Source organism: Squalius cephalus, assembly GCF_949319135.1.
Source record: "Squalius cephalus genome assembly, chromosome: 1".
Taxonomy (NCBI): Eukaryota; Metazoa; Chordata; class Actinopteri; order Cypriniformes; family Leuciscidae; genus Squalius; species Squalius cephalus.
This window is the reverse complement of record NC_137122.1, coordinates 35,370,737-35,390,867: the sequence shown is the minus strand read 5'-3', so window position 1 is coordinate 35,390,867 and position 20,131 is coordinate 35,370,737. Positions and strand designations below refer to the sequence as shown.

The window sequence follows — 20,131 nt, the reverse complement described above, 5'->3', positions numbered from 1 at the left end:
GATTTGAGGCCGGCTCCCTCTCTCTCTCCATCTTTGCATCCCTGCTGGCCCATACCATCTCATCATTGAGTATGATATTAAGAGTTATTGCCTGCCCCGCTATAGGAGTGAATCACACACAGCAGCAGCCGGGAAATTAATGACTAGTTGAACACATGCTCGCTTACACATAAACACACACACTCACACTTACTTATACTGTACACAGGAGTGTAATAAATACAGCGTTCCAGCACGTTTTTGATCAATGAACTTCTATGACTTCAAGATTTTTACAGTCATGGTTCTAATATGCGTGTGTGTGTATATACCCTACTGTTCAAATGTTTGTGGTCAGTAAGATTTTATTATGTTTTTGAAAAGTCTGTTTTGCTTACCAAGGCTGCATTTATTTGATCAAAAATACAGTAAAAACAGTAATATTTTGAAATAGTATTATATTTCAAAATAACTTTTCTATTCTGATGTATTTCTATTCTAATGTTTTCAGTGTCACACGATCTTTCAGACGTTCTGATTTATTACTCAACATTTATTATTATTAATGGCGAAAACAGTTTCTTTTCTTTTTTTAAAATTAATTTAAAGGACTTCACTCATTTTTGATCAATTTAACGCATCCTTTCTGAATTCAAATATATTCTGTACATACGTACATACATACATACATACATACATACATACATACAGTACAGGCCAAAAGTTTGGACACATTACTATTTTTAATGTTTTTGAAAGAAGTTTCTTCTGCTCATCAAGCCTGCATTTATTTGATCAAAAATACAGAAAAAAATGTAATATTGTGATATATTATTACAATTTAAAATAATTGGTTTTTAATTTATTATACTTTAAATTATCATTTATTTTGGTGATGCAAAGCTGAATTTTCAGGATCATTACTCCAGTCTATCAAATGATCCTTTAGAAATCATTCTAATATGATGATTCATTATCAAAGTTGGAAACAGTTCTGCTGCTTAATATTTTTTCATAACCTGTGATACTTTTTTAGGATACTTTGATGAATAAAAAAAAGAAAAAGAAAAAAGAAAAGAAAAAAAAAAGAAGCAAATGTTTTCAAGATAGAAATCTTTTATAACAACAATATACACTACTGGTCAGTAATTTGGGGTCAGTAATTTTTTTCTTTATTTTTTTTTAAATAAATCAATAATTTTATTCAGCAAGGATGTGTTAAATTGATAAAAAGTGATAATAAAGAAGATTTATATTAAAAAATTTTTTTTTTTTTTTTTTATAAATGCAGTTCTTTTTAACCTTTTATTCATCAAATATATTAGGAAGCAGAACTGTTTCCAACACTCATAATAAATCAGAATATTAGAATGATTTCTAAAGGATCATGTGATTGACTGGATGTCACATGTGACACTGAAGACTGGAGTAATGATCCTGAAAATTCAGCTTTGCATCACCGAAATAAATGATAATTTAAAGTATAATAAATTGAAAACCAATTATTTTAAATTGTAATAATATATCACAATATTACATTTTTTTCTGTATTTTTGATCAAATAAATGCAGGCTTGATGAGCAGAAGAAACTTCTTTCAAAAACATTAAAAATAGTAATGTGTCCAAACTTTTGGCCTGTACTGTACATATATATATATGTAAATATATAATATTAGAAAGGAAAGAGTATGACAGGCACACAATCCAATAGGATCTGTCAGACTGTTACTGTGCCATCGCTTTCAGTCCTCCCTATAGCTCCCAACGCATCCTCCCTTTCTCTCCTTCACACATTTACTAACACAAGCATTTCCCTTTATCATACTCCTGTTCAACATGTCACCATGGTAATCTGACAGCTGTCCGTACAAGGAATTTCAACAGTTTACAACAGTATACATATATATTTTATTTAACAGATTTCGTCCCAGCTGGACATAGCTTGTATATCCATCCTGCTCGTCTGAGACGACTGCTGTCTTGGACTAGTTGGTCTATATCTGAAAAATCTGACATTTTGACAGATACATTTCTAACTGATATATGAATGTTCTTATGCTTGCAAAGGCCTTCCCTGTTCCCCAAGCAAGATCCTTCTGTTTCTCTCAATTTCTGACCTGTACCTGGAACCCAACCTGTATACACACTGGTGTAAAACACTAGCATATGATACAAAGAAAGTAATTAAAAGTGGTAATTTACAGATGGTAAAATGGGGTTTTAATAAAATCTGTCTGTCTATGCAGTAGAAATGCTGAAAAAAAGTTAAATCAGAGCTATATGACTAGAAAACATTTGCCAAAAGAACATCTGTTGATTTGATTGTCCATGGGCAGAAATACAAAAATGCAGAAGTCTGATCTGTAGATTTAACAAAAGCCATAGCTGTCAAAAGTCCACTGGATGATGCAAAATGACTGGCTTTTTTATTATTATTTTTTTTGCTGACAAGTAACACAAAAAAGTACACATTGTTCATTTACATATACTGGAGACATTGTAACAATGCAAAGCTGTTTAATAAATCAGCAAACTTATTCTGTTAGTCATTTTGTGTTATTTAGGATCCAATATCTTAAATGTGGTCTCAGACTTTTAGACCCTACTGCATCTTTTGCAAATTTGTATTAAAAACATCAGAAACACAATTAAAAATGCTCAAAAACATTTGAACAGGTTTGATTTTATCATCCAGTCTTTTGGTTTTGAATGTAGAAGTGCGCAATGCACACCAACTTTCCATACTAAACTCTAGACATGACCAAGATCAATGAATTTCTTCCTCCGCACCACACACACACACACACACACACACACACACACACACACACACACTGAGCTCCAACAGGACATAATGCAACAAATCTGCCGTAAAAAACAGATGAGGCCATTCAGCACCATCCTCTTTGTTTTTGCTGCTGTGTGTAAATAAATTACACAGTGAGATATCGCGAAGACTACAAATCAGTGCTGCTGTTCCTGCCGTCTGTACCTTCCTGTACCACCTTCTGTATCGCCTCCTTAAATCGTCCTCCGTGTCAGCAGGCAAACATCGAGATGGTTTGCAGTGTGACGTGCAGGTTAGTACAATCCTTCATACCTCAGCATTGCTCAGTTCTTGATTCTGATTGATTACCACACATTTCAAGGTGCTGATTAATATGGCTACCAAGTACTGTATTTCCAGGTTTGCTGACCACATTACAGTTAACTTCGAAGAACGTTTTAGGGATGGAAACCAGTGTCTAGAGATAAGCACATGTACATGGAATAATTGACTCTGAACTGCTTGAGTGTTGAAATTTTAATGCACACCTGAGGTGTAACAGGCAATTGGATTCGCATCATGCCACATTACGACCTCAGGTATGCATTAAGTTTTCAATATTTCAGCAGTACATCATCAATGACTCCAATTTTGAGAGGTCTTGTGATAATGACAATGCCTGACCTTCCAACTGTGCCACAGTTTGTTTCAATGATTGAGCAATTCAAAAATACAACTATCATAATTTACAGCTATCAAAATAAAGTGATTTGGGGCAGGATTTTGTGCAATGTGTGACCATTTGCATTGATTCTGTGAACAATAGACAGGAGTGAAATTACAAAGTTTTGAGCATCAGGAAATGTTTGTGTCCTCAACACTGAGCTGAATAATGACACTATTGTCTTCTGTAGAGCTGCTTAAAGCTGAATTGAATTTGTTTCATAATTGATGAATTATGCCACATTAACGCTGTTATTTTCTTGTTTATTACTGTGATATAAATAAATGTGACTTGACTTGTTTTGACTCCCTGAAAGCTAAATGCCACAATAAGCCATAAAACGACAGCCAAGAAGACCTTTGAGGTTTGATGAAATGTTTTAATATCCAGCTATGCGGAGCAGGATTTGGACGGTCACCCGCAGTGAAGACAAAAACTCAGATTAACATGAAAGAGATGTAATTTATCGCATGCCGCTTTATCTGGTCATGCCTGTTTAGTGCTCGACATTACCTGCTGTGTGAAGTGATGCCTGAGATTGTGTGTTTGCGTGTGAAGTGTTACCTGCATTTTACGGAGCTGTGCGAGCTGTTTGCGCAGATCGGTAGCGTTCTGTTGTAAGTCGTGCAGGTGAAGCTGCATCTGTAGCCTGGAGACGGTGGAGGCCTGAGAGACCCCAGATGAAGGCGGAGGCATCAGTGCCAGCGGGGCAGATGGAGTCAGTGCTAATAAGCACAACAAAAACAAAAAAAAAATCAACACTGTGAGCTCAAAAGACACACTCAATTGAATATGAATTAGTTTGCACTTACCCATCTACACCTTCTAAACCAGCATTGTTTAGTCCTGCTTCTGGAGTTCGACCTTCCAACAGAGTTTCTGCTGCGTTCATGTTGCAATGAATGTGTTTAAAAGTTGAGCGTACATGAATGCAACCATAAAGTCATATTTAATAGATTTTAGTAAATAATGCCTTCAAGTGCAACTGGGAAGCTCCTACGGCCAAGTTAGACAATTGTCACACATTCAAGGTAAAAACACAATATGGAACAACTGCAAAAAGCTATTTTTTTCTGTTGAATCAGTGGATAATCGTATGTAAATACTCCTGATTTACTTTTACACAACTTGTATGATGTAAGCATGAATCTAACAAACAAATAATTAATATGCAAAAAGCAAACAGTTAAAAGTGATAAGATTTTAGTTTTTGAAAGAACTACATTTATTTGAATTTGTTCTATTTTTTTTGATCACATGATCCTTCAGAAATCATTCTAATATGATGATTTGCTGCTCAAGAAACATTTTTTATTATTATCAATGGTAAAAACAGTTGTGCTGCTTAATATTTTTGTGGAAACTGTGATTTCCCACTTGAAGGTCACATAAGCCCAGACATTTCAAGTTGAGGGTAGGTCAATTAAATAATCACAGCAGATATTTATTATTCATAATAAGCTTTGAATGTTGATGGTGCAATATTTTGACATATTCTGCGTACTAAAGTTAAATAATTATAAAGCTTGCCACAAAAACATTTAGCTGGTTTACAAGGAGACCAATGTACATTTCCCATCATTCTCCATGAAAGCACGGAATGATAAAATACACAGAATAATACACAATTACACACCTAATGTGCATCCATTGCTCTTTATTTTGTTTCATTATCTCTAAAAAAGCTTTCTCTCTAAGTTGGTAAGTGAAAATATGAAATTGCCCAGCAAGTTTATTTGACCAAAATCACTTCATGTCATAATTACGATTTCCGAACTTGTAAGGAGGAACTTCCCAGGAGAAATGAACACATCATTATTCCCAGCCCTGTTCTAACACACCTGGATGTAATTTCAATCAAGTGAACCCCATGACCTTGACTAGCTGGATTGTGTGCGTTTGATTAGGATTGAAGTTAAACTCTGCGGGACGGAAGATCTCCAGAAACCGGATTTAGCGCTTTTGCTCTACAGCCATCCTTCCTTGTGTTTTCAGACAGAGATACACTAACCCGCACACACACAAAGCATGTCGTCACCTCCAGGGTCCACTGAGGAACATGCTGTTAGTGAGGAATACCAGCACTCTCCAGTCAGTCGTTTTTAACAAAAGGGTACATGTACTGATTCCCTAAGATTAGGGAAATTTTTCATTGTGTGAATGTGTCAAGTTTAGTAGGGAAAACAGACTGAGGGAGAGAAATATCTAGTGCAGGCAGGCCGTAGAGGATAGATACCATAAAAAGCTACAGTGGGAACAGGCATTAAATAAGCAGAAGGATCACATTTTCGTAAAAACAGACACGCACACTACATACACCGGGAAAGACACACCAATGCACATTAAACATGAGAGAGCAGAGACAAGGCTACCTTTCTTTTTCAGCCGGCCAGCTGTAACATACAGTAGAAGCTGTCAGCTTGTTCCAGTTAACTAAATAGGCATAATGAAGTAAAGAAACAGAGTGCTAAATGGGACCTGTTGTAGATCAAATTCAAAGGGGGAGACTCATGGGATACCCTTTCAATGGCCCTTTACTGAGGCGCGAGTCAATTTAGACTCACCGCTCAAACCGTGGAGAATCTTCAAAGACAAATCTAGCAAATCAAAACTCTAGCTGCAGCCTTTGAAGGGCTGACCACTCAGAAGACGTTCTCTGAGGACGCCCGTTACAGATTTGAGAAGGAGAACGAGAGAAAAAAGTACTGAACTCTACTCTATCCGTGAAAACATGAAGGTTATTCTGACAAAGAAGAACAAAGGAGTGAACTCAAAGTAGGGTCCTTCATTCAGGTGAACTCTGATAAAGAATGCCATGTCTGGTTGTTTTAATACATCCAAGCCAAAGGCCTGTTTGAGATCATCAGTGTTTCAAACTTGGGCCAGCCTGATCTATTTAGAACACAGCATTAGAGATATCAGACATTAGTTTTGCCTCACGACTGCTCTGGACAACCATAGAGAAGTAGCTGGACTCACTTCCTGTGGCGGAGCCGTCGCTGGTGGATTCGGTCTTCTCGCTGGAAGAGAAAGGGAAGGGCCGTGAAAAGTCCGCCCCCTGGTCCGGAGGGCAGCCCGCCATCATGCAGAGACGCAGCAGGCCGCATCTGAGGATCATACAGCCATGATACTACCACTGTACTACAGCACCTAGCGCTACACTGACGCTACACTACTCTAGCATGCACTGTTCTACAGCTATACTACACTAGCCTCCTCTGTGCCTAATAATGGGTGACACTATACTATATCTTGTTTTACGCTACTACCAAAGCACTGCTACTATGCCACACTTTACAATTCCTCTGAGTAACACATCTTTATTAAACCTATAAACTGTTAAAACATGTTCACTACCATTCCAAAGTTTGTGGTCAGTAAGATTTTTTTTTTATTAATAATTTTATCCAGCAATGATGCATTACATTGATCAAAAGAGTCAGTAAAGACATTTAGAATGTTACAAAAGACTTCAGTTTCGAATTGTATTGATTATATTGACTTTCTATTAATTAAAAAATCCTGAAAAAGCAGTTGTTTTCAACATAATAAGAAGAAATGTTTCTTTAGCAGCAAATCATCATATCAGAGTGATTTCTGAAGGATCATGTGACACTGAAGAGTAATGATGCTGATAATTCAGCTTTGACATGACAGGAATACATTACATTTAAAATATATTTTTTAATCAAATAAAGGCAGCCTTGATGAGCATAAGAGACTTATTTCTAACACATTAAACAGATCCCAAACTTTTAGATGGTAGTGTATTAGAACTGAGGTATTCAACCCAATAAACTACTGAGATTCATATTGAACTAGCTACCTTTATAATCGAAAACACTTCAAATGCTATGCTCCACCACAACTGGCTATGATAATGTAAAAGAATAAGCAATGGACTCTCACTTAACACTATCTTTAAGACCTACTGTATTTCACACCAAGCCTCAATTATGAGCACAAAATTGAAACAAAGATTTGAAACAAAATCCTTCTAAACAACAAGTGAACAGGTTTGCACTGTGATTGTCTGATTTATTTCTATTTAAAAAAATAAAACAACTTCACTAAGCAACAGTATTTGCATCAGGCGTAGTGTCAACAGCTTCTATCCTAACTCTATCTAATATTAATTAACAACCCTATTTACTGAATTTTCTCTTTATACAACGCATTTATTTCTTTACTCTTTACTTTAATCTCTACTCGACACTTTGACCTCAACACTCTCTTTTGGAGGTAATTATCTAAATAATATTAATTTCCTTACATACTGTAAAATATTCCATAGTTGGCGTGAATGACTTGTCACATCGAATATGAATGACAATAAATGTCCAGCAACATCAAAGCACCAGTACAAAGAGACTCATGGCGACCGCAGGACAAAAAAAGAAAATACCACCAGCACACACAATTTCAATACAAGCACTTAACATTCAGCAAGTGAAGACACATTTGCAAGCTTTTGAAACATAAGAAAAGCCAATGGCTACATAGCAAACATGAGAGCTTAGGATATTACTGCATGAAAGAAAAATGGTTCCATGCTAACAACACTGAGTATGTGTGAAATGGTTGAATGCATTAGTGCATTTCACAAGGTACGCAGCAGGTACACATGAGAGGTAGTATGGAACGTGTTAGCATAACAGTACTCACTACTGCTTTAGCTCTATGCTAGAGAGCAAAAGCATGCTGCATCTCTGATTTATTTACTGTAAATACTATATTGCATGACAAAAACTTACTTAAATGCCATTTATTAGTGCCATTAATCTCCATAAAAGTGATATTTTCCCATAAAATAAGTTGACCTGGGAAATCGCAGTTACTGCGTACCATGTTCAATGGCCTTTATGTGTCAGATGTTTACTGTGATTGGCACATCAGAAGCCTGTCATGGCTGATGGTATGTACGAGTGAGATGACTTTTATAAGGTTGGTTTTGTCAATGTAAATGAGCATCTGATCGGCTCTGGTTTCATGTAAATGAATCAAAGATGGCTCAATGGGTATTTGTCTTACGTGCTGTCGCTGTCTGGTGCTCGGGTTAGGACGCTCTGAACCAGTCCAGTCAGACTGGCTATCTGCTTCTCCATTGCCTCCATACGATCCCTGCTAACAAGACAGAAAAAAATTGATAAGTACACTTTTTAATTATACATTTTCTAGGGGTTTTCACTTAAACGTTCTCTTAAATATTATGTCCTGTAGGCACGGTTTAGTAGATGATCCATTACCTATCGGTTCAGAGACAGCAACATTTCTCCTAACCATGGATTGTCTAGAGGCATCACTCAATATGTCTCAATACACAAGTGCCATTGCCCGAGTGCAGGTTTTGTTTTTTAAGTGAGGAGAGGTCGCTCCCCTTTAGAATAAAAACGTTTTAGCTGTTGGATCAATCTGCTTGGGAGGAGACTAAGTAAGAATATAACCCAGTCTCATTTTAAAATGTGCCACACAATCCCAGGACTTCCCAATAAAAGAAAATAATGCCACAAATAATGCATATGGGTTAAGAAGGCCCACAGTAAATATGAAGAAAACAATACAAAATAATAATAAAAAACACTTGTTTGAAATGTACTCTGTGTATTCATGTTGGTTTCATAATAATTGTGCAAAAAGTTGCAAATTAAAGACTCTAAAAATGTAATGTGGTGTAACCAAGTAAACAGCAATAGTTTTTTTCAAAACTTTTTAAAAATGTTTTTAAAAATACTGTATATTTTCAAGGTTTACAGTTCAAAGAGTCATGCCATGTGACATTTTATTACCTAATAAACCATATAAACCCAAATTTTGCACCAAATTTTTGAAAAACTTTTTTTTTTTTTCAAATATTAATAGGCAGTGAAGCGGTTTTGTAAACACCAAAAAAGTTTTAAATGTTTATGCATTACTACACCACAGTTCAAAAGTTTGGTGTCCATAAAAAATGTAAAGAAATTAAGATTTTGATTAATAAAGGATGCATTCAACTGATTAACAGTAAAAGTAAAGGCATTTATAATGCTGCAAAAGTTTTAATCATCATTAGAATGATTTCTGAAGGATCATGTGACACTGAAGACTGGAATAATGAAGCTGAAAATTGACCTTTGCCATCGCAGAAATAAATTACATTTTAAACTTTTAAAAAATATTTTATATACCCATTAGTGGCCAAAAGTGATGTCGGAGGGGATATTTGTTTTAATGGCCCAAATATGAGGGAAGAACAAGGTATTTATATAACAAAATTCTTATTTTATATGAAAATTCTTTCAAAGCTATTTACCTTTTTTTTTTTACATACACCAAACTTTTGAACAGTCATGCGCTCAAGGATCTTTCTATCTGGCATTTGCAATGATAAATTCTGCTTATTAATTTGTTTGTTTAGAGTCTTTAGACTGATGTATACTTCTTGTCAATGAAAATGTGCATTTGTCAAAGAAAAAGTGCATAAATGTCCTCACATCCACAAACTCACAGCTACCCTGTACCACATCCATGCACATCCATACATTTCCAGTGCTTACCGTGCGTCGGTCTCGCCCCCAGACAATTGCGACCCAAATCCAGGTCCCTTACTCCCATCTCCTAGGGGTTCAGAACTGGAGCTGGGTCTGGACTTCGGACTCTCTACAAACACAGAAGAGGAAGCGGAGTCCTTGCGGAAGGTCGTTCTCACAGGTGACCCTCGGCTTGGAGATCCGGTGAACGAATCCCTGTCACGCAGCTGCACATCGGGAATCTTCTGCGGGGAGGAGGGCGGCAAACGAAAGCCCATGCCGAGCGTAGAGCTGCCATATGTATCAGAGTATAGAGAACCTCCAGGTTTATACAGGCTGTCCTCTAGGTCGCTTTGCAGCGCTGCGGCTGAGTACGTACTGAGAGACCGAACTGAACCTCTGCGGTACAGCCCTCCTGACACAGGGAAGCCGAAGGGGTCAGCGATGGTGGCCAGGGACTGAGTAGAAGCGATACTAAGACGACCCTCGTGCATCAAGCTGTAGGGATCAGCATAAAGACCTTCATTCTTCAGGAGGACCATATTTTTGCCAGACATCTCCTCGTCAGGTTTGACATCACGGCGCTCCAGGATGGCCGAGGAGGAGGCGGTTAGGCCTTGAGCCTGTCCGTGAGAGGGAGAAGGGTGGTGGGAGTGAGACTGATGCTGGGAGCCCTGGGGGTGAGGGTGACCCGGGCCAGCGAAAGACGGGGGACGACCTCCGCTGTAGGAGAGACGGGATCGGGAAGGGGAGCCGGAGGAGGGTGAGGCAGTGGAGGAAGGAAGAGTGTTGAGGCGACGGGTAGGTGACGAGTCCCTGGATGTGTAAACCATCTCTCTCTAAAACAAGACAGAAAAAAATAATAACAGCATTTTATGAATACATCACTCTGAGTAACTTAATATGAATCCAAGTTCTAGAGGTAAAAGACTGAATACATGAACATAGAAATGATGTAGGGAAGTCATTCCATTTGTGTTCATAACATTTTAAATTACATTATGATGAGGAAGTGACATTATTTGTGTTTTCAGGGCAGCCAAGTTCATAAATTGTCCAGTTCTACTCTTGATTTAACATTTAGAATTTGTTTGTCATACTTGACAAGACCTGTCAAGCATAACCCGTTTATTTAACTTTTTCTAAAAGTGTTTGCTTTCTACTATTTATGAGCAGAATGATTTAACATATTAATTTGTATTCATTAACATTCAGATTGCAGAATAAAATCTATTGGCACATATAGATATTATTTGTCAGATAGAATGGTTCAAATCCTACAGACATTTACTGTAAAAACCACCTTTCAAAAATTGACAAGGCGTCAGTTTCATAGATTGACTATGTCACACTCATAGTTCGAAGTGTTAAAGAGATGTGGATATCTGCCAAAAATAATTTAAACGTGAAAATGTGGTGCTGACAAATTAAATGTCTCAAAGCAAAAGCAATCCTCTGAGGTTTAGCACGAAACCAAGAGCGGAGCTCTAGACTCATTGCCCCATTCTCTAGTTCTCTCTCACTCTTTCTTTTCATCGGTCTGTAATTCAACTCCGGGGAGCTCCATTCACCCTATTCACTCCTTTCACCCAGCCTAGCTAAAGCTACTGGCATAACATTGGATTACATGACACTGTATTCAGATTTCACCACCACTTCTGAGTGAGCGCATATATTTTACTAAGCTACAATGAGCAGAAGAAGAGCTTTTAAACTCTCCATTCACAAACACCAGGAAACCCACACTCATCTATTAGATCCCTTTTTCTGCCAGGTTGCATCTCGGTACTTTTTCTTTTCACCTCTCATTTCCAATCCTGCATATAATTTCATAACGTCTATATCTGCTTGTTATTTTACTTGCATTTACGCCACAGCTTGTTTTGATTCATCTTAAGGCACTCATCCATCTTTTCTTTATATACTTTGCTTCTTTTCCCCTCTTCCCATCTCTGTTCCCTTTTGTTCTCCTACTCTGAGAGTAGTCAAACTTATTGAAGCATTACAGGTATATAGCTTGTTAGCCTGCATACACAGACACATTGAAGTAAATGCAAGCAACTACTGTACACACTCCAGGGAGCAGTTGACATGTTCTGTCCAGAGTTCTGCTGTATATTTTATCCCTCTACACTAACTCTATCCCTAAATCTAGGGGTATGTGCCATTATACACATTGTGTCCTCATAAACCATAAGAACACACGCACACAAAAACAGCGAAGGGCTGTAGGGGTTCAACTCGAATGGTAATTTTAATCAATTCTACGGAGTCAAAAGGCAAGCAAGAAGGTGACTGGCCGCACACTGGATTCGGTACAGACTACAGAAGTCTATCAAAACTTTTTTTTTTTTTTTTTTTTTCTGGATTGCAAACTGCAAAAAGTGCAAAGCAAATTAAAAACAAATGAGCAGGAGCAAACGTTTCAGCACATTGCTATTTTCAGTGCTCGTAGTAGTCAAAAGGCACAATGAACTTGTCACTGCAGTTTGCCAATTTGGAATCACTTTTATTTAATTAAAAAAATAAAAAGCAGCAAACTAACCTAAAAAACTAGGGGTTTTCAAACTGGGGTCCTAGGGTTATAGAAGGTCATAGACTGACTGACTACAGACTGACGACTTATATAAAAAAAATTAGCAGAAAGTGATTCATTTCCAGATAATAATTTCATTATTTAATTTTCAAACATTTGAATTAAAAAAATAAAAATATATATAATTCAACTTGAGTAAACTTGAGGGGAAACATGTTGTCTTTATTATTCTACTTTCCCAACCCTTATAAATAAAAACAGAATAAAAAAGAAAAAACAAAGAACAGAATAAACACACTCAGACATGATTGTGCACTCATACACCCCCACAAACAGACAATAAGCAGAAATATTTGCATACATTAACCGACTCATGTCTAATGTTAGCTGAGAGTGAGCTTGACGCTCTCAGAGAGTATGAAATGGTAAAGACGACTCGCACCAGAGAAGCAAAAATGAACATTTGATCAACAGAGTGACGCAACATGATTGCATTTCAAAGTCAACCCACATCAAACTCCTGTGGTAGCACAGCGAGCTCACAAAGTGAAACCAACTCCCAAGTGATATGCCAAAAACTGTGCATAATTCAAAAACCTCCGAGTTCAAGAACATCCAAAATCTGAAAGACGTCACTCAATGGATCAAACACCGGGTACTTCCCTTTGAAATATTTAAAACACGCAAAGAGGACTGCGACGTCAATTTTAAGGTTAGGTTTGTCTCTGATTTTGACACATACTGGGATCTTCATCCATAACCTTGTAATTTCTTATTTTGACTTGGAAAAGAAAACATGCTCTGTGCCTTATTTTACCCATAAGCCCATGCTGGGACAATGTAAGATGTTAAACAAACTGAATCATTGAATACGGTAGAAATATCTCACCCTGAGGTCTCCGTTGGCCAGATGTGCCGCAGGATAGGAGGCATAGATGGGCTCTTTGCGATAGATTTTAATGATACTGCGGTCCTGTATGTCTCTCACGTCCTCCAGCTCGTAGAAGACGTTCCTGGCTTCATCTTTGATCAAGATGGCCGTGTTCGGGGACTTCAGCATTCCTGCTGTCAGCTTCTGAGGGAACATGTGCACGATGAGCGCGTGCAATGTCTCTAAACTGTTGAGCTCATGAGTGATATGAACACGCCTGGTCTCATCTCCGAACTGCAGGAAGAGGACACCTTCGGAGAGAGAAGGAGAAGCCGTAAAAAGAAAGTCAGGAAAGAACACCATGATTAAGATTATGTATTTGAATTGCATATAAAATCTCCATCCAATTGGATTACACAGTTTTCACATAAACTAATAAACTGGATGTGATGCATATTTGTAAGTCATACATAAATCAAAAGGGTAAGAAATAGGTAAGATTTCTTGAACAGTACTAAGAAACTGAAAATCTAATTTGTCAATTTGTCAAGTTGTTGCACAACTAACCATATTTCAACCATGTTCATACTGAATAAATGTAATTTCTATGCTGATTTTAAGCAATTTGAAAGAATGCATTTTGATCATTTCAAATCCATGCAAATAGTTAATAATAAACTATGCCACGAGTTGTGTGACTGACATATATCAGACAAGCATCACATTAAGTTGATTAGTTTATGTTAAACTGTGTTAAAACATCCTAATGGATGGACATATGATACGTTTTAAATGTACGCTTAAATATTTTTTGAGTGCACTCTAAACCACTGTGACAGAGTCTCATGTTTACGGCTGCTGAACTTCTCCTGCAGACATTTTGTCATCAGTTTCTGTCAGTTTATCTCGGCACACTTCACCTAACGGGGCAGCAGGCGATTCTAAACTTCCTGCTGATGGGACAATAATCTCTCTGTGGGGAACAGTTCAAACCGAATCACTTTCAGCAAATATTGTGCGCTTGCTGCTAGCACACACACAGAGTGAAAGTTCGAGACTAAGAGATATTTCACACTATGGAAACCAAAGCTAAAAAACAAACTGTTGAAGGTCAGTTAATGTGAATGCATTGTACTGCTGTAATTAACACACTGCTATTAACTATCAAAAAGTAGAAAACATTTCACATTATCTAATTGCAGAACAGGGAAATGTCATCTTCAGCCGAAAGCAAATCAGTACTGTGGGCTGATTTACATGAATCATCCAAACAAAGTGATTCAATAGAATGAATCAGACATCGCAATTAATGTCACGAGAATGTGTTTAAATATTGGGTCATCTCACTTGACTGTAAAGCTGCATACACAGTACAATGTGACATTAAAACAGTGATGTAGCACTTTGTCTCATTAAAATAAAAAATAGTTTGTCATTTAAAAAGCTTCTGAAAAAAATGTGTTACTTCATTTATCCCACACATATTTCCTGAGGATAATGTGCTGATGTTTGATTCATTGCAACATGAAAATTTCTTTCCTTGAGTTATTTACAAGGAAATGTTTATCACAATGAATACATATTTGTCTTAAACTTCCAAGTAAATTTCTGCATAACCTTTGGATTAATGTGCACATTTTAACAAAGCTTCTTGCTTCTCAGTTGCACCCTGAAATAGTCTCTCGAAAGGCTAAAATGGTTTTCTGTGATTTATATTTGTTATACAGTAATAGTTCAGAAAAGTCTGGTAAACACTCATTTAGTTACAGCAAGTTGTACAGTGGATTGGATGAATAAGAGGCACTAGTGAAGTTGTTTATTATTTATGAGCTATGTGTGTCATTACATGACAGAGGAAATTATGTAGCCAAGTATAAAACCCATGTATAAAACTCTAGTTCAGCCACTGCTTATGCTCGCCAAGGCTGCATTTATTTGATCAAAATACAGTAAAACAATCAAATTGTGAAATATTAATACAATTTAAAAGAACTGCTTTCTATTTGAATATATATTTAAAATGTAACTTATTTCTGTGATGCAAAGCTAAATTTTCAGCATCATTAATCCAGTCTTCAGTGTAATATGATCCTTCAGATATTCTAATTCTGAAACATTTCTTATTATTACCAATGTTAAAAGCAGTTGTGCTGATTAATAGTTTTGTAGATTCTGTGATAGATTTTTTACATTATATACACATCTTTAAAGTCACTTTTGATCAATTTAGCATCCTTGCCAAATAAAAGTAGGAATTTCTTAAAGAAAAAGAAAAAGCTTGCTGAACTGAAACCAGGATGCATTTCTCCAGTATTCTTCATGAACATATTCATGCCGTTCTAAAGCAAAACTGAGCTGGTGAAGCTGGTCTTGCAGGGTTGAGTGTGAGCAGGCCAGCTGTCTGTATACAAGCAGTGTTTTGGGGACAAGCATTGTTTTTGCTTGCATATTTCTATATGTAACATATTAATGATGTAACATTAATGAATAAAAATATAATATTAGAACATATGATTTATTGTAATATATCATTATAATTGTAATTAAATTGGAGGGGTCATTTGTTCAATAGGGTTTGCTTAATAATAGTATTAATTAAAAAACAAAAAAATCATACTTTTGAACGATAGTGTAGGTCGGACTCAGATCTGCATAATCATTGGAGAACATGTTAGCCGTGACAGCACCACAGCCCTGTCACTAGTAAAGTTGCTACTTATTCTTGTGTGTATGTGGGGATTCAGTCTTTTGAGTGTCAGGTAAAAGGGGTAATTTACTGTAAACGGTCGATTGATACTCAGATAATGTGTGTGTATACATTACCTGGAGAACGTAGTTTATTCTGGCTTGCAGAGCGGGAAAGAGGGAGGCTCTGACGGAAACGGTTCATGCGGTTGAAGCCCAGCGGCATGTCGGCCTCTGACATGGTCTCCAGAGACTCAGCAGATGCGAAGGACAGTTTAGACGCCTGGTCTGCCAAACCTGACTGAGTGGACTGGGAGTGACGTGGACTACGACTCTAAATGACAGAGAGAGAGAGAGATTTTCAGCATTTTAAACGGCATGATGTAAAAGACAAACATTACTTACTCACAAGGAGAAACCAAGAGCAAATTCCTCCAACCAGAGTAAATTGCACCTAAACGTGTCAAGTTTCTACAAAACAAATCTCACAGAACATATTATCACTGCTCCAATGTGAGAAAGCAAAGCAGATAATGTGTACCTGATTCTGTGTGTGTGTAATGATGGGAAAAACAGAAATACATTGAAAGGAAAAATGACTCGCAGGACAAACAAGTCTCTGTGGATATATCTCAACAAACAGACTGAGACGCTAACAATTACACAGAACAAACCTGTCTGCCTCACTATAGCATATACAGTAAGTGTAAATCGCACACCTGTGGACTTCTTGTCAAACGTTTCAGTATTTCAGTATTGTTTGTTTTGTAGTATTTAATGAAGAGGGTTCACACAACCGCATCGTGGTGTGTTTCACAAGCTCGGAGACACCTGTAATGAGCTCCCAGGATGCACTGGGTAAAGACTGGCAAGCTGGTTTGTAGAGCAGGACGCATCCACAGAGCAACATCACCATACATCAGATCAATTCTCCTCTGTGCTGCGAAAAATCACTCTTAATTGGTATTTTTGTCTTGTTTTTCAGTCAAAACAGCCAAACATCTTTAAAACAAGATAAGTTTACTTGATAAACACATTTGTGTAGCATATATTATTTTCAGCGAATAAACACAACCATTGAAAAGTTTGGGTTGGTAAGATTTTTTATGTTTTGGAAAGGAGGCTCAGTTGAGGAGCTATAGGGGTGTCCATGGTGGCACTGGACACCTTTGAATTTAATTCGCTATACTGGCAGTTTGATGCTGATTGAAATTTGATTTCACCTTTTGTTGAACGAGGCATTTATTTTGACATGCGTCGGCATGACACACTGTCAATGTATATTAATTGTGAATATGAGAAAACTCGTGGTTATCACTTCTACCTCTAATCAGCCATCATAGGATTCATTCATGCTATTTTTGATGCTAGGTTAGGTTTACACGCTAATTTTCTTTCATGGTCTATGGACCACCTTATGTAGCCTCGGCCACCCCATGTTTAAAGCTCTAGTTCTGCCACTGCTTATACTCGCCAAGGCTGCGTTTATTTGATCAAAAATACAGTAAAACAGTCATATTGTGAAACATTATTACAATTGAAATAACCAATTTCTATTTTTAACCATTTTAAAATGTCATTTATTCCTGTGATGCCAAAGCTGAATTTTCAGCATCATTACTCCAGTCTTCAGTGTCACATGATCCTTCAGAAATCATTCTAATATGATGATTTGATGCAAGAAACATTTCTGATTATCAATGTTGAAAAGTTTTTGTGAAAACAATGATACATTTTTCAGGATTGTCTGGTGAATAAGAACAGCGTTTATTTGAAAATTGATCTAAAGGTTTTTACTGTCAATTTTGATCCTTTTAATTCATCCTTGCTGAATAAAAAAATTAATAAATCTTACTGACCCAAACTTTTAAACAGTACATTTTTAATTATAGTTAAACTTATTGGAAAGTATTTTTCTTGTTTTAAGCATAAATCAAACAACATTTAGAAAGGTTTAAGTTTAAAACAAATAACTGAGTGTGATGTTTACACACAGGGTACAAGCTCTCTCTCTCTCTCTAACACACACACACACACACATAAATGGTGAGGCACAGTGGCCGTGGCATGGTTGTCCTCTTGCAAACGGTGTCTGAGCACAAAGGGCTGGAACTGAGCTGATGGATGACCCCCCAGTGTGACTATAATGGGGTAATTTGTCCACAACAGTGAGCAGTCCTGGTGCTACACATACAACAAACGCACATACATACATCTACAAAATAAGAGGATGTTTATCTACACAAAGAGACACACTGCCAGATTTGCCATAGCTATTCTATGCTAAGCTAAATGCTATAAATGGAACTAACCTGCACCTGCTATCAGGTTTGACTGCGCACTATATGAGGAATTTTGTAAAGAGAATCACTGTAAGATAAAAAATATATATATACATTTTAGGGCAAAGATGGGTAAATATAGAGCAGAGGCAAAGGAATGAAGGGGTAGATTGCTGCAGGTAAAAGCACAAACAGACCTAAAGGTGTATACTGCTGATAATTACCAAACTTTTCTACGTACTTTGATCAGTTCTGACTCTTGGCAAACAAAATGCAAACTCTCCATTGTTTTGGTGTGGTTACAAACCCAGACTGCAGGGAGAAAACACACCACGTTGCTCTAAACAAACTATGAGTGAAAACACCCTTAAGACCATCCATGTAATCAAAATCTCCCTCGCTCTCTTGCGCTAATGTGCTTTCAAATGGCTTTTTGTCAAATGCAATAAACACACAAGCTCTCGCTTTCGTTTCAAATGAGTTTTTCTGTCAATAAACGTGTCAGCTTGTGTGTCATATTACCTTCCTAAAGTGCTGTATTTTCTGAATTAAACGGAATCAGGGATCCCTGTAGGATTCTCGGCAATAAATCTCTACCTTCATCGCAGACACGCGCACTTCTGTTCTGTTACAACAGCAGGGAGGAGGACAACCCCGTGCCAAAATTCATCTGACTACAAAATGAAATGAAGGTAACAGAATCTGACAGGACAGGACTGACATGAACTGCATACGTTTATAGTAAATACACACAAACCTAGGAAATCCACTACAACAAAAGAAGCAGTGATACTGAATGCAACATGAGAATGAATAGCCTACTCGTGTATGAAATCACTTAGTTATTCGCTCATTCAATAGTGTTCAGAGAGATGTGCATACTGGAACATTTTAATACACAAATATTATTCTTAGATAGTTCAGGGGACATGATCAAATTCTCCACTTGTGTTTAATTCACCTGTTCACTTGTTTTATAATCCTAGTAAGGCGTGATAGTGGTAAACAGATGTGGCTTGCTGGATTTATATATTTTATTACTTTTATTATTATTTGGCTATATTATATTATATTGTATTATTATATTATATTATATTATATTATATTATATTATATTATATTATATTATATTATATTATATTATATTATATTATATTATATTATATTATATTATATTAAAATAAATGTGGAATAGGTTGGTGAAGGGATGTTGGATTAATGAGGTAAGCAGACAGGTATTATTGTAATATGACTGACAGGATTAGATTAACAAAATGAACTTCCAAAAATGTGGTATAAGTACTATAACTTAAGATGTGTATCCTAAAATTCCTTAGGAGAAATTAAAATACACAAATAAGACAATTGCTGAAATACAGTAGAAGCAGAGTGCAGTAAAAATGAACATGGCTATCATAGTCCACATCAAATATTTGATGCAAAAATGAGCTCATTTTGAAATCTGTATTCTAACACAGAGATTACTAATATAAAAAAAAATGAAATCTGAGAAATATGGACACTCCAGCAAAAGTATTCATTAGTTCTCCATTTAATTTCATTGTCATCTAGGAGTAACAATTAAGATATTACAGAAACCTCTTTTATGTGTGTGAAAAACGAAAGAGAACGAGAGAGGCATATTTTCTTTTCCATAATTGAAAGAAGTGTGTAAATTGCAGATAAGATGATGGGAGACATAGTATATAATATAATGCATAATGTGCACAATTTTATTAATTATTACAAAGAGACAGGCAGATGAAGAAAAGCAATGATA

At 36.6% G+C, this 20,131-nt stretch overlaps 1 protein-coding gene across 17 annotated transcripts in view; it reads right to left on the bottom strand.

The window, feature by feature from the left end:
- srcin1a (SRC kinase signaling inhibitor 1a) overlaps positions 1-20,131 on the bottom strand; it is a 120,097-nt gene that overhangs the window by 15,164 nt on the left and 84,802 nt on the right. For 9 of the 17 annotated variants that reach the window (XM_079849628.1, XM_079849633.1, XM_079849622.1 and 6 more), the window contains 7 exons: positions 16,208-16,403; positions 13,403-13,695; positions 10,005-10,816; positions 8,503-8,595; positions 6,451-6,578; positions 5,844-5,864; positions 4,036-4,196 (listed from right to left, as the gene is read on the bottom strand). In XM_079849628.1, the coding sequence (XP_079705754.1) occupies positions 4,036-4,196; positions 5,844-5,864; positions 6,451-6,578; positions 8,503-8,595; positions 10,005-10,816; positions 13,403-13,695; positions 16,208-16,403 (1,704 nt within the window). The remainder of the gene's footprint in view (positions 1-4,035; positions 4,197-5,843; positions 5,865-6,450; positions 6,579-8,502; positions 8,596-10,004; positions 10,817-13,402; positions 13,696-16,207; positions 16,404-20,131) is intronic. The other 8 variants (XM_079849620.1, XM_079849630.1, XM_079849619.1 and 5 more) reach the window with 7 other exon arrangements.